This window comes from Macaca thibetana, chromosome 3 (assembly GCF_024542745.1).
Source record: "Macaca thibetana thibetana isolate TM-01 chromosome 3, ASM2454274v1, whole genome shotgun sequence".
Taxonomy (NCBI): domain Eukaryota; kingdom Metazoa; phylum Chordata; class Mammalia; order Primates; family Cercopithecidae; genus Macaca; species Macaca thibetana.
In genome coordinates this window covers 115815292-115838366 of record NC_065580.1, presented here as the reverse complement: position 1 = coordinate 115838366, position 23075 = coordinate 115815292, and the positions used below count along the sequence as shown (strand labels likewise).

General features: G+C 54.5%; 1 protein-coding gene across 5 annotated transcripts in view; it reads right to left on the bottom strand.

Annotated features, from left to right (window-relative positions):
• The window catches only part of ADCY1 (adenylate cyclase 1), a 148741-nt gene extending 126908 nt beyond the window's left edge, over window positions 1-21833 (bottom strand). For all 5 annotated transcript variants that reach the window (XR_007724071.1, XR_007724072.1, XM_050783368.1 and 2 more), the window contains exons 1-2: window positions 21179-21833; window positions 2826-2975 (exon numbers count right to left, since the gene is read on the bottom strand). Coding sequence is in view for 3 of the 5 variants with exons in the window: in XM_050783368.1 (XP_050639325.1) it covers window positions 2826-2975; window positions 21179-21817 (789 nt within the window). In the remaining 2 variants the exon portion in view is untranslated. The remainder of the gene's footprint in view (window positions 1-2825; window positions 2976-21178) is intronic.
• Window positions 21834-23075: the final 1242 nt, after the last annotated feature.

Genomic DNA, 23075 nt, shown 5'->3' with positions numbered 1-23075 from the left:
TCAGCGCTCAGGTGTCAAAACATCAGCTCAGCTTTGAAGCAACAGAGGAAATCATGAAGGAAGATGATCCCTCCATTTGAAAACACAAAAGATTGAATTTTTACACAAGGAAAAGCAAAGCTAGAGGAACAGACCTGGGGAAACGTGGGGATGAGGCATCAGTGTTTCTGTTATACAATGAGCACTTCATCTGACTGCCAGGAAAGTCAGAATATAACGGGATGGAGGGTTGGAGCATACTAGTCACACAGAAATACAGAAGGTGAACAAGCATGAAGGAGTTGCTGTCAGCCTTAGTAAACAGAAAGGGGCAGGGGAAACAGGAGGTGCCAAGTCCTCACAGAGAGAGAGGGAGGCAGGGAGGGAGAAAGGCGGAAACCAATAGGCAGAAGGAGAGGGAGAAGGGGAGAAAGACAGGGACTGCAGAGCAGCTCATCAGATCGCCAACCCACCTACAGCGCTGGGCGAGGCCTGGCAATCTGCATTCCTAACAGGCTCCCCGTTGGCCTGGGCTGCTATAGACAGCAGAATGTAAGCAGACATCACTTATAAAGATGTAAAAGAGCACAAGTTTGGGAAAATACCTCAGAAACTTGGGAGAGAAATGACATATTTACACTGCTAAAAATGTTACTCAGTGAATACTTCATATGCATGAAGAAAAAACTCTTTTAGAACGTGGTATCTAAATGTCAGACACTGAGAACACTGCAGAACATGCATTAACGGGAAGAATAAGCAGATGTTTTAAATCACATTTATCACACCAGTAGCTATGTCTGTGCAAAATGATAAGCAAAAAGACAGAAAATAAAATTACATACACACCAAAACGGCAATCACGTGGGAAAAATACACATAAAGACAAAATCTGAACAATAAATAGCATTCGGCTGGGTTAACTGGATTGGGTGACATTTTGAAAATGTCTTGCTTAAGAACGTACGCTCTGCAGTTAGAACTTGGACACATCTCTGAGCCTCCCTGAGTGTGGACTGCCTCCTCCATAGGGCTGAGGAAAAAAATCCCTTGCTCACAGAGCTGTTATAAAACCCAGTGAAATGCTGCACATCAAGCAGCAAAGGCTAGACTAGACAATACTGGGAGGAAAGAGAGTCCTTAGGAGAGGCAGCAAACATCAGAAAATAAATGAAAAAAGACCTACACAGAAGCAGGAAAGGAAGGTATGGAAAAGGAGATGGGAGGGAGATAAAAGAGGAAAAGAAAAGGATGATTCGGAAATGCACACAAGCAGGGCCCATGAAAAGAGCCTTTGCCTTCTCCACTACGGAGGATGTAGTTAAGGGGAGAACAGGGCTTCCAAAGATTCATTTCTGGGATTTTATGGAGGTAACAAAATAAGGCTATACACCTGTCACAAAGCACAAAGGAGGTATCTCTCCCAGTGTGACCGACTCCAGTCTAAGAGCAAATGCTCAGGATTCAGCTTCGAAAGATGCTCAATTTATACACACACCAACACATTCATGCACACACATAGACAACACATCAACATATGGGCATATACACATATCCCTGCATATCACAGACATACACACACAGACATACAGGCATGCCCACACAGACACACACATCTACATGAATACAAAACCACACATACATGCAACCACACAGATGTACAGACAGGCACATACATGCACACATACACATGAGCACAGGCATTCACAGACACACATGCACACATGTACAGAGGCAAAGGCAAATGTGCACATATCCACACATGCATCTCTACAGGGACGCACATGTACATATATACACAGACGTGTACCACTGCCCACATATCATCCACATGGACACGCCCTCCTACATGTTCACATACACGGCAATGCACACACCACCTAAACATACATATGTGATCTATTTCTCAACTATATCCTACTTTTATTGTAACTATTAGGGATCGCAACAATGTCTATACGTGAAATGTGTTTGTAACTTTTTACATTTATATTTGGTATAATATCTTGTATTCACATAGTTGAGAAAGAGATCCTACATGTCAGCCACAGGCCTGAGACATCAGCAGTTTGGTGTCACAGAGGCCTGTGAGCCCCAAGTCTGGGGGAAGAGTCTAGATCCTTCCAGTGGAGGCACCTGGAATGTGCCAGGCTTATCCCAGGGGCTCCCAGATGGTTCTTCCTAAGCCCACGTGCTGGGCACAGGCCCCAGGCAGCAGACAGGCAGCACAGAAGACGGGTCACAGAGGGCGGTGGGAACCTAAGCATGGCTCCCTCCAAGCCACTGCTCTTTCCCTCGTGGCTGTGTCATCCTGAAAATGGGGTGATGCCAGCCACTGGAGCAACCCCAAGGGCTGTGGGTGCTGTATCATGACCACCGTGACCCTTCTACAACTGCCAGCACAAGGGCACCTCTGCCTTCCACAAGTGCCAGCATGCTCTGGGGTTGGCCACACTGAGCCAAGGGCAGGGCTGGTGGGAGCCTCAGGCCAGTGGGTCACGGCCACCTGCACGGTCACATTCACCCGAGGCCCAGCCAGGACCTGCCTCGTCCTCCCTGGGCAGCTGACTTATTCCAGCTGTAACCGGAAGTCAGTGCGCCCAAATGCTGTCCCCAGAGCAGCCCCATCCCAGCACTATCCCATGGACAGCAAACCCAGCCTGCCTGTCCATTTGCTAACTATAAAACCTCAGGGCATCTCCTCCACAGCCTCAAATACCAACATGTACCACTGGGAATTGTGGCCCATGTCACCACAAGGTAAACTGAGCCCCAGGAAGGCAGCTTCCTCTACCTCCCCAGCACCACAGCCAACCCCTCTAGGCTGACTGGCCCAAGCCACTGACCTGCTTCTCGTTCTCATCCTCCAGCCTCAGTCGGTCCTCAATGCAGCTCCGGGCCTGCAGGAACGCCTTCCTCTGCGAACGCTCAGTCAGAATCCGCACGAAGACCCCATACATGTTCACACCGACAAAGAGCAAGGCGTTGGCGCCGAGCTGCAGGGAGAGAAGGAGGCAACATGTGGAGCCTGACATCCCACACACATGAAGAGGGCCCAGGCTGCCCGGAGAACATAGCAAGAGCTCTTCAAAAGCCACACTGCCCGCGGCCAAACCCATGGCGTGGGGCCAGGGACACAGGGAGCCAGCTAGGCAGGAGCTCGTCCTCACCCTGTTCGGGTGGCCGTGAGACAGCATGTCAGGGGACAAGGAGTAACCAGGCCTAGTATCAAGGCCAAATTGTGTCCCTCAAAATGCATAAAGTCCTAACCCCCAGGACCTCGGGATGTGACTAATTGAAAACAGGGTCTTTACAGAGGCAATTAAGTTAAAATGAGGCCATCAGGGTGGGCACTAATCCAATCTGCCTGGTGTCCTTATGAGAAGAGAGATGAGGACACAGACACAGGCAGTGGGAAGACTCTGTGAGGGCACAGAGAGAAGACGGCTGTCTGAAGCCCAGCAGCGAGGTCTCGGGAGAGCCCAGCCCTGCTCACAGCTTGATCGTGGACTTCCGGCCTCCGGCTGCGAGATTATCCGTTTCTGTTGTTGAAGGTGCCCAGTCTGTGGTGCTTTGTTATAGCAGCTTCAGAAAACCAAGACCCTTGGAGAATACATATGTGTAGAGTGGCTGTTCCCACAACACCTGCACAAACTCCTCTGGAAAGACTCAGGAAAGGTGAGCTCACCAAAAAAAAAAAAAAAAAAAAAAAAAGACCAGCCCGGATGTTGATTTGGGAACACAGTGAGCACCAGCACAAGATGGGGAAACGCAGTGTCCAGAGCCCGGTCTCTGCACACTCCCTCAGTCCTGTCCCCACTTCAACTTCAACAGATGAGACACAAGGAACGGGCCAGCCTGAGAAGAAGCCAGCGCTAGCAGTGCACCCACACTCCAGGCTCAGGACCAGGCTCAGACCCAAGCATCAGGCACCTGGCGCCAGCCTGACCCAGGTTTCCCCTCCACTATCACTTTCCGCTCCCCACTGCCTGCCACCGGTCTCATCTGGTCTGTCTCTACATCTTGCAGACCACTGCGTCTGGACACAGGCCCCTCTGACGAGCCATGCAGGGCTATGGCATGTCCTGCCAGAGGCCCTGAAGAGGGGCTGCAGTTTTTAAGTATTGTATAAAACGGGTGTCCCTTGGTCACTTGCAAAATTGGAGAATTTCTATGTCTGATTAAGCCCAGGCATTTCTACCTGTGCCCCAGGGAGCAGAAACCTGCAGGCTCCGGCTGTCACTATCTCACACGGATTAACCACAAACACCCCCACATGTGAATGTGTGCTACACACTATGAAACAGAACTAAAATCAAAAACCAACTCACCCAGTAGTGTGGGGAGCAGCTGCCGCCTAACAGGGAGCCAAGAGAGTCCAGGAGGTGGAACCATGAGACGGGAGAGATGGGTGTCACCCCGATGGGGCCAAGCTACAGGCAGCAAGACTGGAGCCCCCAGACGGATTTAGGTGGGAGACCTGGTAGCTCCTGGCCACCTATTGGATGCTGGGACTGAGGAGCAGGCAGAAGAGTTGACACTGATCAGGGGCAGGGGCCACAGGGAGGGGAGAGGACAGATTTGGAGCACCTTCAAACCCGAGGTGTATGACATAGCCTCAAAGGCATGTCCATCAGGAGGCTGGAAAACCAACCTAGGACCAATGGTCACATGTAATCTGGAAACAACATCAGAGCCACTCTCAAAGAGGTGACAGGGAGGGAGGACGGGGAACGCGAATCTGCAGGGCCCCAGCTGACAGCCATCCTCTGTCTGACACCTCCACAGGGGACCTGACCCTCACCCAGCACATCTCCCCACACACATCAGACACACCCCCACCTGACTCTGCGGGGCTGATGACATTAAACACCACTCACTGGCAAAGGCACAGGCAGGAAGTTGCCCCTGCTGGACAGCGCCACCTTGACCACAGCCTCTGCAAGCCAGAAATGGGATGGTTGTCGCCTGTGTGGGGTCAGAGAAGGCAGCAAGACATCCAATAGGATGGCATCTCCCAGGCCCTCAGTATCAAGAAGGTGACCTTGAAATCTCCACTATGACCCTGAAGATCTCCACAGTACCTGAACATGGCCATTTAGCTTCCCTCTCGGTGCATTTGACAGAGCTGTCATCATGATGTGGATACCATTGAGATCTGGCTTTTTCCACAAACAAAATGCAAAGCATGTTAGGGTGTGCTCAGTGCTCAGAATCACCGAACACCATGGATGTCTGGAAAGGGTCAGGGCCGGAGCAGGGAGCTGGAGGACCCAGGGGCCAAAGGACATGTGGGGCACTGGAGCTGCCAAAGCTAAGCCAGCGAGGTCTGCAGAAGGGCCTGCACAGGAGGCCACCACCCACTTTCTTTTTTTTTTTTTTTTTTTTTTTTTGAGACGGAGTCATGCTCTGTGCCCCAGGCTGGAGTGCAGTGGCCAGATCTCTGGTCACTGCAAGCTCCGCACCACGGGTTTACACCATTCTCCTGCCTCAGCCTCCTGAGTAGCTGGGACTACAGGCACCCACCACCACGCCCGGCTAGTTTTTTGTATTTTTTTAGTAGAGACGGGGTTTTACGGTGTTAGCCAGGATGGTCTCGATCTCCAGACCTTGTGATCTGCCCACCTCAGCCTCCCAAAGTGCTGGGATTACAGGCTTGAGCCACCGCGCCCGGCCCACCCACTTTCTAAAGGAAGTGAAAGGCAGGTGAACTCCAGCCCTTAAAGCAAAAATGATAATTAGGAACAACAAAACCTCCCTTGGAGATTTTCCACATCTTAGCTTCCTTTCTCCCCTGGTTTCCTCCTGGAGCACAATGGGCTTAGATTACAAGTGTACAACAAGGAGTCCATGGTGGTGGGGACATAGCACAGCTGGCAGGTCAGTTGTCACGATGACCGACCCTCCCCATGTGTATCAGAGCTGTTCCGTGTAGGGTAGCAGCCCATGGAGGCTTGGGGGAATGGCGGCTGGTCCCCCTCATCTCTGCTCTACATGGAGGTGTGCCTGCAAGGCCTCCCAGGGCCCGGGGAACCCTTTCTCAGAGGGAACCAGCTGCTCCTCTCTTTCCATTAGCTTGCCTCCCCATTTCTGTTAACTACAATCTGTCCTCACTAGAATGGGAACCATCACTACCTGCCCTTGGGCTATCTGAAGGGCACTGTCATCAATGAAACCAACACTCACATTGGAAGCTTCAGACCCCCGTGACCCCTGGAAAGGAAAAGCACCATCAAACAACCCAGTCCTCTATGAGCTGGACACTGCCTCCCTTCAAAAAACAAACAAAAAACAACTACAACAACAACAAAAAACCCCACGGAGGAGGAGGGTGGTTGAGAAGGGATTGCTGCAGAAAGGACACTTCAGTAGGGCTGGGTGTCATCTGCCAAGTGCTCCACACCCGCCATGAGCACAGGGCTCACCCGCCGAGACACCCATGCCCCCGCATTTTCCCAGATGAGCATCCTCAACCACCAAATGCATCCACTGTGTTGGAACTGAGAGTTCCAAACCTGTCCCCAAGGTCTGGAACTCTCGATTCTCTCCATGAAGCTCTCTGAACTCACCGTTAGAGGGGCATTTAGGTCCAAAAGATGCATGTCAGGCCCAGGGCAAGGCAATCATGATATGGCTTAGCACATGTCACAATGACAAGAAAGGCAGGCTCGGGTCACCACGAGCTACTCAGAGATGGGGGCTCCAGGGGCTGCAGGGGGAAAGGCGGCCTCCCCACCACAGCCCGCTGGTCACTCCTGGGGCAGAGGATGCAACCCCAGCCCAGCCCAGGCCATCTGTACACCATCACCACGTTCCCTGACCACATGGTGCCCCAGAGTCACATGCTGCCCACACCAGCCAGGCCCTGGGTGGTACCGGCCTGCTGGTCTCCCAGTATGGACACCCGTTTAGGCCCTCACCCCAGCAAGGGCTGTGCTGGGCTGCAAGTGAGGACAGGAATCCAGGTATCCTCACCAGGGTCACACCCTGCCCTACCCCTGCCTGCTGCCCACACCACCTCTGTGCCTCAGTCTCTGCATCCAACAGATGGGCAGATTGATGGCAACTGTAGTACCTACCAAATGAAGTTATCAAGGAGACCTAAGGAGAAACCCAACAAAGGACACTGCGTGGGACACAGGTTAGACTCTGAGGTATCAGGGTGAGCCTGGAGCACCACGCAGTGCCAGAAAGGAAAGCATTACACACGCAAACACACACACACACACGAAATGATGGGGGTGTGTCAAAGGACACAGCAGCCAACTGAAAGAGCCCCCAATGGCCAAAGAGCCAGCACCTGGAAACACCCTGAAGAAACCTTCATGGGCCAGATTAACTCAGCCAGATAGCCGGGAAGAGAAGGGCTTCCCAGGGAGTCAGCTGGACTGAGCACCAGCATGCACGGAAAAGGCAACCAGGAGGAACAGGACCTGTCTGCAGACCCTGGGGCATCTCTACTTGACTGTGCACCACCTGAAAACATCACCAGGGCCGGCTCCTCGCTATAGGAGGCAGGTTAGACTCTGAGGCACCAGAATGAACTCGTGTTTGGCTTAATTCACAGGAGGGTACCTATGCAAATGTTTATAGAAATATGTGTGCAGGCCGGGCACGGTGGCTCACACCTGTAATCCCAGCACTTTGGGAGGCTGAGGCAGGCAGACCCCGAGGTCAGGAGATCGAAACCATCCCGGCTAACACGGTGAAACCCCATCTCTACTAAAAATACAAAAAATTAGCCAGGCCTGGTGGCGGCGCCTGTAGTCCCAGCTACCCAGGAGGCTGAGGCAGGAGAATGGTGTGAACCCGGCAGGCGGAGCTGGCAGTGAGCCGAGACTGCACCACTGCACTCCAGCCTGGGCGACAGAGCGAGACTCCGTCTCAAAGAAAAAAAAAGAAATGTGTGTGCACATATACACTCTAGCTCTACCTAATGAGAGAAAACTAGAAGCAATGGCTCCCCAGGAGCAATGAGGACACCAGGAGGCCAGGTAATGGTCTTTAATAAAATTCTCCAATAAAAGGAACTGGGCTCCCTGGAGAAATGACTGATTCTTGGGCTCAGGCAGAGAAAATATCTGCTAATCAAGCAGATGGGCCTGGAGCACCTTGCAGGGCCAGAAAGTAAAGCAAGTGTCACAAACACACACACAAATGAAGGGAAAGGGGAGTGTCAAAGGACACAGGAGCCAACTGAAAGAGCTCCCAATGGTCAAAGTTGGAACAATTTGAGCAACACAAAGCAGTATTGAATTGTAACCCAAAGTATAAAATAAACATCAGTACTGATATAAATCAATGATTAAATAAAAAGTAAATGAAGGACAACAGATGAATAGGCAAAAATTTGGAGCATTCCAAATCATTTATAGCTACTCCGCCCTCAAGAACGTAAATTCCCCACTCCTTCAGTATGGGCTCGGCACAGTAACTTCCTTCGGAAAAGCACAAAATGGAAAAGGAAGAGAAAAGAGAAAACCTCTACGGAGGAGAAATCTGCCAATACCACCTTAGCCAGCTAGTAACCGCCAGCTCTGGCCATGATGAATCCTGTTGACAGATGTGCCCTGACACAATGCAGTGAGGGTGTGTCCTCCCAGGCCTCCTGCTGAAAACCAATACCCCAGTCTAACCAAGAGAAAATCATCAGACACTGGAGGGTCACTGGACTAGCATCCATCATGGTCACTGGGCTGACACCACTCGTGGTCACTAGACTAGCACCCTGGAGGAGCCCTGCGCCCCTTCCCCAACCCAAGATGTCCCACAGTCCTTGGAGAAAGTATCCCAATCTGACATCATCATCCCACACCCCCAGGTACCTGTCCTTCCTCTCCTCCAGAGACAGGTGCCACTGCCCAAGCCAAACCCACAAGTCCCCTGATCTTCTCTCTCTGTCCTTTTCAAGCCTTCATTGGGTCCTGCCCCTGACACCCCTATGCCACCAACTTCTCTCTAATCCCATTGCCTGACACAACCCACAATCAGGCCATAGTCAAAGTCCCCGTGAGATACTCCCATCATCCCAGATACTGGATGGAGCGCCACCTCCTTGGCACGCTAGAGAGCCACTGAGCCCTGTACTCACCTCTGACCTGTCTGCCATGCCATGCACATACATGCGAGCACATGCCCTGGCCATGCCACAGCTCTGGGCAGAGCATGCTCTCAGACCTACAACCCTCACTGCACCCTTGGCCAAGAGGGTTTTCCCTCCTTTCACAAAGCAGCCTCCTGATCCCTGGACTGGTCTGGGTGGTCCCTTCTCACCCCAAGATCACTCCTATTGGGTATGAAAACCTCTCCATTGAATTTGCTCCCATTTTCAATGTGCCATCACCTGGGCTGCCCCAGCACAGTCCCTCAGCCTGGGTGGCATTCAGACAATCCATGGGGACAGGAGAACCATTGCAGGACAGTCCTCCAAACCAGCCTCTCCTGAGCAGAGCGTGAGTGTAGGCACAGTCTGGGGGCCTACTGGAGGGAGTGCTTTCTCACATGAACTAACAGCACTCGGGCCACAGGCCAGCAAAGGAGCTGACTCCACACAACTGCTCCCTGCACAGCACTGGGCATGTTCTCATTGGTGAATTCCCAGACTGCGATCAGCCTGCCATCTCCCAGGTGTCTGGATGGTGGGGTGGTCCCTCTGCCCTCCTCCCTGACTGAGCCCCCAGTGGACACCACCCAGTCCCTCCACGGTGCTCACCAGCGGCTCAGTGCTGGTGTGATGCCATTCTCTTTAAACCATGGCTGCTTCTTCAGTGTCTCACACAAGCGGGTTTTTAAATTAACGTAATTGCTTGTTAGCTTCTGGTGTTTGAATTAATAAAAGCGTTTTAGAATTAGCATCCTCTGAAACAGGGCCGGCAGAATGCTGATAATTGTTGAAGCCAGTGATGAGTACTCAAGAAATCACTGTGCTGGTCTCTCTACTTTTGTGTATATTTGAATTTTCCATAATAAAAATAAAACAACACAATTTTTTTTTTTAAAGAATTTGACAGGCTCTCTCTGAGCTCCCATCATCAGGTTTCTAACGCGTGAAGCTATGTTCACCAGACCTAGGAAAGGATTCTCACGGGGACCTGGAAAAGCAGCCATCTTCGGTGCTTCCTGTGTAACCACTGGCACCTCAATTCCAAGGGGGCGTTAGGGCCGCATGCAGCCTGTTCCTCCATGGTGCCCCTCTCCAAGCCAGCCCAGTCTCCCCTCCCGGGTCATACACACTCGCGAGGTCAGCTTAGGAGGGAGAAAAGATTGGTAGAATCTGACATGAGGACACTAGCAGGAAAGTGAGGAACACAAGGCAGGGAAGTCAGTAAGACAGATGCAAGCCCCCAGGCGGCAGAGCACCCTGGGGACAGCTCCCATCAAAGACAGTCCGCTCCCCACATGTCTCAATACATCCCTGCCCAGAAGATCAATGAATGACACAGTGACCATCTGAGCCTCCCAGAGAGGGTGACACCAGAACCTCAGAACAGCGCCACTTCCAGCTTGTCCACTCCCACCCACAGCACCTGTGACACCAGCCACAAGGAGCCACACCATCAGCTGAGCTCTCAGGCACTGCCCATTTCTCACCCTTGAACAAACTGAAGCCAAGGCGCTTGGCCTAAAAGATGTGCCCACCTGGGCCGGGCATGGTGGCTCATGCCTGTAATCCCAGCACTTTGGGAGGCCAAGGTGGGCAGATCACCTGACGTCAGGAGTTCAAGACCAGCCTGACCAACATGGAGAAACCCCATCTCTACTAAAAAATACAAAATTAGCCAGGCATGGTGACGCATGCCTGTAATCCCAGCTACTCAGGAGGTTAGGCTAAGGCAGGAGAATTGCTGGAACCCAGGGGGCAGAGGTTGCAGTGAGACGAGATCGTGCCATTGCATTGCAGCCTGGGTAACAAGAGCAAAACTTCATCTTAAAAACAAACAAACAAAAAAAAGATGTACCCACCCAGCAGGACCCTGCCAGTGACGAGATCCCACCTAGCACCAGGACATGATCAGCGCTCATAAAACATTTCTGATGTCTGCAGGTACAGATTTTTAAAAATTAACTCTCAGAGGTATTTCAAAATCCTCAGGCTAAGCCAATGTTTCCTAAAATGTGTTCCTTCAGTTAATTACTGACACTGCAGGGTAGGTAGGATCTGAGAAAACAGCTGTCACAGAAAACAAGTTCAACGAACAAGTATTTAAGATCCCTTTTTGAGGCCACGGTTGTTTCAGAAAGGCAAAGCGTTCTCTTAAGAAGAGGCTATTCCTCTTACAGGGGAATGAAGGCAAAGGCACTCATGACTTCCGGGAGCATCACCACTGAACGTGGCTCCAGCACTGGCTCACTGCACTGGCCAGCACATGGTGCACACAGAGGTGACCAACCAGAATGCTCACTGACACATGCTCCCTGGGGAACAGAATGTTCCAGAGCAGGCTGCCCTGACTCCCAGCGCATGCCTGCAACTGCCTGGCATCTCCTGAACTTTCCACCATCCTCCTAAGCAGACTCGCCCTCATCAGCTACATGCTTATTACAATAATGCTGTTTCCAGAGACTAGACAATAGAGCTGAGAAAACCCACAGGTGCCCCTACAGGCTGGGAGAGAAGCCCTCCTTGAGTGTAACCAGGTGATGCTTCACATGGAAAGACCGGATGCTGGCCACAGGCTGGGACCCCTAGACCTGACTCCAGACTGTGCGGTAGGTGGGGCGCATGGGGGGTAAAGAATGCAGTATTAAACAGGTTTAGCGAGAAAGCACTGAGCCCAGTTGCCAGGGAAGGGCACTAGAAGGACCATGTCCAGGGACAAGAGGTCAAGTGAGTCCTTAGGGCTAGTGGGCAAGAGACAGCCAGAGGACCACAGTTAGAGATATACAGCAGGGGGCAGCGGGGGGCTCTGTCCCAGGCACAGCCCTGCTGTGAAGTGGCCATCCTCTTTGTCCACAGTGGGTGTCTGACATCCCCACACTCGGACATGTGATACCTTGGGCCCCGTGCCACCTGCTGTGTAAACAACAATGCCCCATCCATCAGAAGCATCAGTGCTCCTGGGAAGTGGGGGTCACCAGAGCCAGGGTGTGCCACATGCAGCAGGACTGCAATCAGGTGAACCAGGTCAGTAAGAAAAGGGCACTCAGGGCCTGGCATGGTGGCTCACACCTGTAATCCCAGCACTCTGGGAGGCCAAGGTGAGGGATCGCCTGAGCACAGGAATTCAAGACCAGCCTGGGAAACATAGTGACACTCCATATCTCCAAAAAATAAAATTAGCCAGGCATAATGGTGCACTCCTATAGCTCTACCTACTCTGGAAGCTGACGCAGGAAGATCACTTGAGCACAGGAGTTCAAGGCTGCAGTAAACCATGATAATGCCACTGCGCTCCAGCCTCGGCTACAGAGAGAGACCTTGTCTCAAAAAAATAAATAAATAAATAAATAAAAGCAGGGCGTGGTGGCTCATGCCTGTAATCTCAACACTTTGGGAGGCCGAGGCAGGTGGTTCACATGAGGTCAGTTCGAGACCAGCCTGGCCAACATGGAGAAACCCCATCTCTACTAAAAATACAAAATTAGCAGGGCATGGTGGTGCATGCCTGTAATCCCAGCTACTCAGGAGGATGAGGCAGAAGAATTGCTTGAACCTGGGACTCGGAGGTTGCAATGAGCCGAGACCATGCCATTGCACTCCAGCCTGGGCAACAAGAGCGAAACTCCATCTCAAAAAAAAAAGAAGGGGGAAAATAAAAGAACACTCAGATGGCCAAGCACCGGGGAGCCAGGCCAGTCAAGCACAATGCATCTGCATTTTCTCAGGCTGAGCCACTTCCCGAAGGCTGAAGAGTCTACTTCAGAGAAGAGTCTACTTCGGAGAAGGAAACAAGGAAACACTGTACTCTGATAAAAGAGCTGCTCTGTATTTTTAGAATCAAAACAAAAAGTTGTACTCAGATTCAGAATGTGCACCAGCATGGACTTTCTCCTCTATGGGGCTCGGAGGCTGTAGTGTAGGGCTCCCAGCATTTCTGGGGACCCCATCACACTGCTGGCAGCATCCTGTCCACCTGCTCCCAGGTTCCTCTGAATGTTGCCAATGCTATTGCACTTGTATGCACACACAAGCATACATGCATGAAAACACATGCACATGTAAGAACGTATGCATGCACACATACACATGGGCATGCCCTGACACACAAACATACACATCCACACATGATATGTACACACAGTCACACGTATCCACATGCACATGTGTGCACACAGGCACATGCCCACACAGAAGCCCCACCCAGAGAGCTGTGTTCAGGCTCTACGAAGTCACACCCAAGCTCTGGGAAGCAGACAGCTCTTCTCAGCTCCAGGCTTTCTTCCCAACCCAAACTGAAGGCAGAGCGAACACTAAAGCCTGGAGATCAAAGCAGTTCCTGCCATCCCTTTAATCCAGGGAGATGGGATTGTTCCAGGGTCTGCGCTGCCTTCAGCACAAAGCCAGAGATGGGCCGCGGCGGTGGGCTCCTATTCTTCTTGCCCTGCCCCCAGGGATTCTCCCGCACCTCCTACTTCCTTCCTGGGGCTAGCATCTCTGCACAGCAGAAGGAAACACGCATGGGGTAGGAGGACAGATGGGACCCCCTTAGCAAAATAATGCAGAAGACACCCCATGCTCCACTGAGAAAAGAGCCCAGGTCAGCCTGAAGAGGGCACAAGGAGCCGAAGGGTTAAAGGGGACAGAGGAGAAACACTGGGAGGGAGAACAGGAAGACTGGGTGGTAGAGGCAGGCCTCCCACCCCGCCCCCCAGGTGCCTGCCCTGGCCTGCACTGGAGAGGGGCACAGCCAAGTGGCAGGCAGCCCCACTCCCTTCCCTAAGGAAGGCTTTAGAGTCCTAGCCTGTCCCTGCCTCCAGAGCTCCCAAGTCCCATGTAGACACGCCTGCCCTCCCACCAGCCCTCACTACACCTCCGTGATGCAGGTAAGGCTGGCAGCCTGGCTTCCCTTCACAGGCCAGATTCTGGGATTGCCAAGGTCACTGAGCTGGAGGTGCGGGAACTGGGCTTCAACCCAGGTCTCTGTGGTGGTGCTGCTGAGACACAGGGCACAGGCTGCCCTCCCTCAGAGACCAGGATGGCACATCTACTCATAAGACCCACATACTAGTAACAGTGAAGTGAGCGTAGGTGAGCGTGAGCATGTGAGTGTGCATTAGTTTACGAGTGTGCATGTCAGTGCACTTACTGTATCAGTGTGCAAATGCGCATTGCTTTGTGTGTGAACCTATGTGAGTAGCTGAGCATGCATGTATTTGTGAGTGCACTGTGGGAGTGTGTGAGCTAGTGTGTAGGTATAAAATGAATGTGAGGGTGCATGTGAATATGTAAGTGCATGCACACAAGTGGGCATGGATGTGTGAGTATGCACTAGTTTATAAGTGTGAGTTTCTGTGTGATTATGTGCATGCATGTTTGGGGGGAGAATAAGCGTGAGTGTATGCATCTGGGAGGGTTTTTGTGTGGGTACGTGCATGTATGGGTGTGTGTGTGTTTATGTGTGTGTATGAGCATGTGTTTATGCATGACCATGTGTGTTTGCATATGTTCATGCAAAGAGGAGGGATGGATATAACTCATATGCTTACATGGAGAGCAGGAAAGGTCTGTTCCCATTACCTTGCTCAGCCCCTCAGGGTAAAGAGAGGACCTGTGGTGGTGTGAACTCCCCAAGGGGGTTATGTGGACATGGCTAGGTGGCCAGGCTGCTTCTCCTGACCAAACCCTTGCCCAAACCCCTGCCCCTGCCACTTCAGCCCCCATGCTGCTTGGGGTTCAAAACCCAGCTGAAAAGGGGTCAGCCTGGCATCATGGCCACAGGGATGCCTGTCTCCACTGTGGACGCATGGCCACCTCTGACTGGGGCTGTTCCACAGGGTGTTCCCACTAGTACAGTTTGGCAGAGAACACTTGGGCTGAACACACTATGCCAGCCACCTGCATTTTGGGGGTCTCTCCGAACATTTGAGCAAGACCAGCACCTCACTGCAACTATTCAGTTTTACTAAGTCAGAGACTAACTAGTAGGTCATCAGCTACATACAGCTATGTATGTAAGTGACAGTAAGGGGTAGGTCCCACTTCACTGGGCCCAGAACAGTGTGGAGAGGACAGGGAACGCCTCCCAGGCATAATCCATTCATATTAACTGGAGGATGTATCTGTTCTACGAAACCACAGGAGGGAGCTACTGTTCCCTTTGGTGAGGGAGAAACTGAGGCATGGGGATCATCCCAAGCCCAAAGTCACACAGATACACTAGAGCCGCTGAAATGCCAGGAGAGTCACCCACCTCACATGCCCACCCTCTTCCGTCTGAGTCAGGAAATGGTCCAAGGACATTTCTGGGCATCTGCAGGAACCTGTGAACCTAAGGAGTTGATTCCTGGCCCTCTCAACCTCAGAGATGTGACAGGAGAGGGACATCGACCTAAAACCACCATGAACCCCAAAAGGGCAGGCAAACAACTCTAAAAGCCAGTGGTGACAGTGGCAAGCGGACACCACCGACTGGAGCCTGCTAAGTGGTCCCCTCGGGTCCTCACACAGCCCTCAGCCCACTCCAACCTCCTTGTGGCCACACTCAGCACTGCTCTTGGGAGAAAGGGCAAGTCCACAGTGTGGTTTTGCCCCACTTGGGCCTTTGTGGGACTCGCCCCACTACTCTCGCTCGCTCACAGCCCTGTGCTTGGTCCAGTGATCCTGGCTGAGCGCCTAGTCCACAGGGAAGCCACCTCAAGCGGTTAGGCCTGGTCTGTCCCCTGTGTACACCTTCAAAGGTCACCTGAATATTCCCCCCTGCAGGATTACAGTCCGAGTTATTGACCAGGGTCTCGCCAGTAGCCTGCAGCTTCTCAGAGGAAGGGAGGTCTTATTCCCCCGGTAAACCAGCCCCCAGCTCAAGCCTGGCACCTAAACACTGTGGGGTCATGGGAACCATCGAAGAGAGACAGGGAGGCCCCAGCAGCTGCAGACTCCACCCACTGTGTCTGCTCCCAGCTCTTCTCAGGTCCGTGAAGGAGCTGCCCCCTTGCCCCTCAGTCCATCAGTGCGACCAGACTCAGCACGGGTCTAGGACTCCTTCCACAGTGCAGCCCCTGCTGGGCACATTGTGGAGGGGCAGAGAAAAGCCCCTGGGCCCTCCAGCCCACCTCAGAGGTGGAGTGAATGGGAGCCCCTGGCCCAATGTCCAGGACCATTCTCCCTCTCTTTTGTCCAGACCCATTTCCTGCTCACCCTCATCCCAGCTGCCCTGACAGGGGCAATTCTGGAAGCTTTTTAAATTAAAGTTAACAGCCCTTGAGGGAGGATAAGCCAGGGGGTGAAGGGAAATGGACCAGGGGAACCACCCACCCCTACGAGAAAAAAGGGGGGAGCAGGTTCCAGGGGCATGGATATCCCCTGCTGTTGTTCCCTAACCACTAAACACAGGTCTGGGGGCAATGTGGAGCTGGAGGGAGCAGCAAAGCTGAGACAGGACTGAAACCAGAGTCGCGAGCACAGGAACGTGGGGGCCATGCCCAGGACAGCAGCAAAACTGACCTCAGAAAGAGTGTCCAGGCAAGGACAAGGAGACTACCTTCAGGTCACCAGGCTGCCACACAGCAGGGGGCAGGGAAGCCCACTCCCTGCCTTCACACAGTCTGACCCCTGTGCCAGGAGGAGCAACCCACCTGTTACCCTCCCTGACCCAGCTCTAACCCTAGCCCTGTCACTGTAGGCAGTGGCTCCACCAAGGCAGATGGATGCGCAGCAGATGGGTACTCCATGGTGACAGGACCAGGCTGCGGGCCACAAAGATAAGGGGGCGGGTGGGAGGGGAAGTGGAGGAGGGGTCTGTGGGGGAGTAGGGGCCAGCCACAGGAGGTGGGGCCCAGCCAGGGGAGGGACCAGCAGCGGGAGGGGCTGGTTGGGGGAGGAGGATCCCAGCTGCAGAGGAAGGCCCAGCCAGAGGAGGGGCCCGCAGGGGAGGTAGGGCCAGCAGAGGGAGAGGCTGGGGAAAGGGAGGCAGAGCATGGGTAAACTGGGAGGAGACAGCGTGTTGGGCAGTGGGCACAGGGAGCGCAAAGGCTTATGGGGCACAGCCTGAGGGCTGGCAGATTGGTGTCACCAGCGCACACCTATGCCGCGAGCTTTGCTATAAACAACCAGGTCATCCAGGGCCCTTGCGCTCTACGATTCTGCATGCTGTGGTTAGGTTGTTTCACCTCCAAGCAACCAAGCCATGGTTCTGAACCAGAGCTCAGACATAACTGGAGCTGCACAGGGAAATTTCAGCTGACTCCCATTTCTCCATGATAATCGTGATTTCTGTTATCCTGCCTACAGCCAAGAACTCGGCAGAAACTGAAATGTATTTCATTTACATTGATAAGCAACCAAATTGAAAGCATATAATTTGCACACTGCAACGGATCCCTACTTCAGAAAAAAATTAAGTAAAAATACAACATCCTGATTCACACTGGTCAAAAAGCGGGTATTTCGAGGCTATGCAGAGTAAAGTAGCAACGAGAGGAAGCTCAGAGCTGGCAGAGACCAGGTCTTCCTCTTGCACACATGTGCTGCACCCTGGTTCTCCCCAGGCAATGCAGGGTGCAGGGTGGGAGGGGGACCCCTGTGGGAAGGACTGGGGCCCTGCCCAGGCCCCCCTTTCCCAAGATTCCAAGCTACTCCCTCTGAGGCTCTCTGAGTCTGTGAATGGCATCACAAGGGGCCAAGCCCAGACATCCAGTGTCTCCCTTTCTCCGCCTTCCTCATCCCCCATGTTCCTTGGCACTCACCCCTACCCCACCCCCATGATCTACAGCCCACCCCGGCAGGCCTTGCCCACTACTGACTGTGAGCAGCCATGGATGTCTTGAACAGGATGCTTTCAGTTCTGACAGGTGCTCAGCTAAATAAAAATGAATTGTATTTCATATAGGTACAATCAGTGACCCAAAAGCAAGGGGCTGGGAGAGGAAAGAAACTCAGTTCTGTCCATTTAGATTTATGGGTACCTCCTCAGTGCTGGCCCAGGTAGGAACAAGGCTGTTCCCCTAAAGACCTCTCTGCTCAGGGACATCAGCATGAAGCACTCCTCCGGGGGAGGAGCTAAGCCCTAGCTACTCAGTTCCACCTGTGCTAACAGTCATGCACGCTAGCTTTCAGAGTTCTCTCCTCTGCCTCCCAGAGTCCTGGGGCAGCTTGGGCTTTACAGGAGAGGAACCAGATGCCCCAAAGCACCCAGGCTGCATTCCCAGAGCCCTGTGCACCCGAAGTGGAACATGAATGCTCTAGGGAACCCTGAGAGTCTTGCTTCAGAGGGGCAAAGGTTCTGGAAAGAGAACACAAGAACTTTCTCCATAGCTCAGAGCAGGGACTTGAACCCAGGCCTCAGAAAGCACAGGCTTTTTCCAGGCCTCCTTGGGGTTACCCTTGACAAGAAGGCATTTGGGTCTCAGAGAAAGGGGTGGGATTCAAGGGAGGGAGCTCCTTTGCCCCAAGGAGTTAACCTGACTCTGGAGCCCACTGGGCTGACTAGTCACTGGGCTCAGCACCAGGAGATCACCGTGGAGATCTCATACTCTGAAGCAGCATCCTGCTATGTAGGCAGTGAGGGAAATCCCCTGCAAAGATTCCTTCGTTCATTCACTCCATCTTTCATCCTCTTTGGGGCATCCACTCCATGCCCAGCATGGCTACCACCTGCCCAAAACTCAGTACGGAGGACAAGGTGCTGTCAGTGAGTGACTGCACTGCACAGTGGCACAGGTCCGAATAGGCGGTGGATGGTAAAGCAGTGAAGAGCAGCAGAAACATCAATGCTGTGTAAATGTGTGTGCCGTCTTCTTCACCATCTCAAGCACCAAATTGCAGAGCTCATAAAGGACAGATTTCACAGGCTCCTGGAATTCTCTAATTGGAAAACGGAATCCCTGGGGAATCATCTGCCCCATTCCCCACACTGTAAGTTTCCCTGCACTGATCCCCATGTGTTTGTCAATATCACTACCACCTGTATAGACATGTGGACTTGAATAGAACATTCTAAAGAGGCCAATATGTGCTTTTCCAATATGAAGTGCTTGTCTTCACTACAACCCTGCAGGGGGGCCATTCTGCCCTTTACACAGGTGAGAAACCTGAGGCTCAGTGAGGGAAGGCTTTGGATTGCCCAGGGAGTCACAGCTAGCAGGAGTACCCAGATGTCTGCTCCCTAAGAATCCTTGCTCCCAGGATGGGCTTCCTTCCCCACTACAGTGACAGTCATAGGGACTCATCTTATCCCAGGGGGAGGGGCAGAGCTGTGTCCAAAAACTCCTTTACAGACTCTCTCCCCTCCCTCTCTTTTTTAATCTTTAATTCTCTAAAAGAAATGACTAGAGGCTATATAGGAATGTCTTTATTTTAAAAGAGAAAGACAATAATGCAGCCTTTTATTACACCAGCTGACTCCCTGGTGTAATAACACAGAGAGAATGCAGTGTGGCTGGGAAGGGACCAAGCTCAGCCGCTCCCTATTCCCGAGCTGCCCCGGCATCTGGTCAGATTGGGGAGTCTTGCGGTTGCAGGTCTGGCTGCGGGGGCCAGCAGGAGGCCCAGGCTAAACACAAACAGATGGGGGGTGGGGGCGGTAGGAGATACAGGAATGCCCCCTGAGAATGGTCAGGCAAGGCCCACGTGCTGCCCACAGGAGGCTGTGGAAGAGGTTGTGGAAGAACCCCAGCCTCCTTCCCCTCCAGGACATGCAGTCCTCTGGCTCCTTTCCCCTTTCCTCAGCCTTTAGCCATCCTTCTGTGCCTCTGCCCTTCACCTCCACCTCTCTTCCTCTTCCTCCGATGCCCTCTTTGACAATTCTCCATGTACTCCTGTCTTCTTCCCTCCCGCCCCTTCCCATGGGTTGAGCACATGCTGGTCTCTCTCTGACCCTAACACACAAGTCCAGTGATGTGTCTATCCCTGTGCCAGGTTCAGCATCTCATGGCTCCTCTGTGTGCTGCCCCTGGCATCACCGTCTAAGGACACCTCCTTAGATCTTTGGGTGCTGGTCCCCTGGGGCCAGGCTGTGGGACTCCTCACCACCGCCCCCCAGTTATTCTTCCCTAATCTCCCTGGATTCAGCTTCCCTTCCAACCCCTTACCTCTCCCCAATTTGCTCCCACCACTGCTTCCTTTCCTGAGATGGGCTCCCCCACCCCATTTGAATTCATACCATCCCCCTGCTAAACTGCAGCTACAGGCAGAAACAAAACCCTCCTCAGGGTCTTCCAAATCTCCCCATCCCCCACTCCCCATCCCCATCACCGCGGCCTGTTGGAGATGGGCACAAATGGAAGCTCTAAAAGCCCTGCCGTGGGGCAAAACACCTCTGGTCCACGTCCACCTCCCGGCAGTTGAAAGAGCAGGCTCCTCCAGGGCCCAGGAAGAGCCCGCGAGAGGCAGACAGCGTCTTCGTCCTTGCAACCATCTCGCCCGCCCGACTGGGAAGACAGTGACAAAGTTCGGGCGCAGAGAAGGCAGGGTCAGGGCAACCGCCGAGTGGCAGCGGCAGGGACTAGACTGTGTTTGACCTTGGCAAACCCCACTCTTTCTGGGCCGGAGGCATGTCCACAATATGGTTGCCAGCAAGGCTGGAAGAAGCGAAGTCCTTTCCCACCACCCATATATACTCCCCTCGGGTCTGCAGGGCGGGGAGGCGAGCCCCGCACGCGCTCTAGGTGCGAAGGAGAAGAGCCCCGCGCTGCGCGCAGAGCCGGCCTTGGGAGCCCGCCCTGAGGGTCTCCTCCCCTCGCCCACTTTCAGTCCCTCTGTGGGGATGGGTGCGGCAAAAGACCGGCGGACTCCTCTGGCCGCCGTCTGGCCACTCATCAGCTCCCTGACCTTGGCCAAATCTTTCTCTCTCCACACCTGTCTCCCCTCTCCACACTTCACGCCAGGGGCGCTTTGTGGATTGTAACTCTGAAGAGAGCCCTGGCCAGAGGATGCCAGCCCCGACTGCGTCCCCAACTCACTGGAGTGACCTTGAACACACCCCCAGTCGGAGCCTCAGTGTCCCCACCCGCCGCATGGGAAAAAGCGCGCCCGACTCCGGGCGATCCCAGCATCATCCCAGCAAGTGTGTCCGAGACCAGATGAGGGGTGCGCGGCTGTACTTACCGTCCTCCAGAGACGTGGGCGCTTGGCGGGGACCAAGGTGGCTGTGACCAGCAAGTGCGACGCAGCCACCACGAGCCCAAAGCCGATGGCCAGCAGGCTGCGCACGGGCAGCAAGGCATAGGACACGAAGGTGACCAAAAGGAGCTGCCAAACCCCTTGTTCGGCAGCCGCTGGCCCCCCAGCGGCCCCGGCGGAACCCCGGGCGGGGCCGCCCAGCGCGAAAGGACAGCAGAGCAGCGCGAAGGTGAGGCTGAAGAGCAGCGCCAGCTGGCCGACCTGCTGCAGCTGGGGCACCTGCAGGGACCGGACGTTGGTTACCACGAGCAGCGCCAGGAAAAGGACGCAGTGCACCGGGTGCGAGCCCTTGGCCAGGCCGGGCGCGGGCCCCGGCGCGCCCAGCAGCTCAGCCAGCGCCAGCGCGCCCGCCAGCAGGCTGAGAACGGCCAGCGCCTTCAGCGTGGCCGCCTGCTCCAGCCGCAGCGTGTAGCCGCGGAACAGCGCCTCCAGCTCTGGGCAAGCGAACTCCTCGTCGCACGCCCGGAGCCCGCGCCGGCGGCTTGGCCCGGCCGCCCGCTCGGCGCCCCCGGGCTCGCCCGCGCCGCCTCCGCCGCCGCCTCCGCCGCGCGGCGCCCCCGCCATCTCAGCGCCATGCAGCGGCCGCGGCCGCGGGCGCGCCCCTCGCCGGCCCGGGGCGCCGGGGCGCGGGCGGCGGCGCCGGGGCGGGCGGGCGGCGGGCGGCGAGGCGCCGGGGCGCGGGGCGGGCGGAGTTGGGGCGCCGGCTGCCCCGCGCGCGCGCCCGGAGCGCGTCCCCTCCCGCCCGCCGCGCCTGCGCACTGGAGCCCGCCCGCGCCCCGACCGCGGTCCTCGGCGGCGACCGCGCTGCGACAGCCGAGCCCCGGGAGCCGCGAACCTGGGCGCGCACAGCCCGCGCCCCAACTCCTGGTCCTGCGTTCCCGCCCGCCGGAGGAGCCGCGTGACCTCGAGTACCTGCCTTGTCCCTTCCAAGCCTCAGTTTCCCCACCGTGCACAGTGGAACCCACCCTCTTGGCGTCACCTGGGGAGTCAAAAATGCTGAAATCCTGCGAAATGCCCTGTTGCGGGGGGAGTTAATCCTGGAAAATATGTGCCTTCCCCCCTCAATAAAACCAGGCCACTCGATTTGAGAGGGGCCCCGCGTCTAACTTCGAACCCAGGGCCATCGCCCCTGCGAGACAGGGAATCGATGTCCAGGGACCCCCGGGGTCAGGAAGAAGGTGGAGGCCTGGGGCGTACGTCCCTTCCACGCGCACGCGGGACCCCCCACCCCCCGCCACTCGGGTGTGGGCTGCGGGAGCTGTGCTGGGGCGGCGGCGGGAGGCGTGAAGTCCAAGAAACAAAGTCCCGGGAGTCGGCCCGAGGGGTTCCTCGTGGGTACTGAACTGAACCAGGATGGGGTCCTGGCAGTGCTGTGTCCTGGGAAGAAGGTGTGAGGCTGTAGGTGCAGAGATGGGGCAAGAGATGAAAGGAAAAGGGGCGCTGCTGTTTGCCTTAACGAGGAGCGTTGCCCAAGAGAGAGCGAAACGTTTTCTTCTAGCAGGACAATTGGGAGAAAAGGACCCGCTGACGCATGGGGGTTAAAACCCGCAAGTCGAATTCCACTGCTTACATTCATTCACTGTGAGGGAGACAACTTTGTGCTGGTGCTTCAAGTACATGATGTCATTTGGTGCTCAGCCGGCCTCTGGGGTACAGGCCCCTAGGCTGCCTGCATCCCCCTTACAGTGAGGATCCCTGATGATCAGCTCCCTCCAGGGGGCCTGGAGAGGAGTAGCCACTGCAAGAACCCCTGCCTCCTCCATTACCCGGCTGCTTCTCGTCCCCTCAGTATGGCTAGACCAGGAACTGGGATCCCATGAAA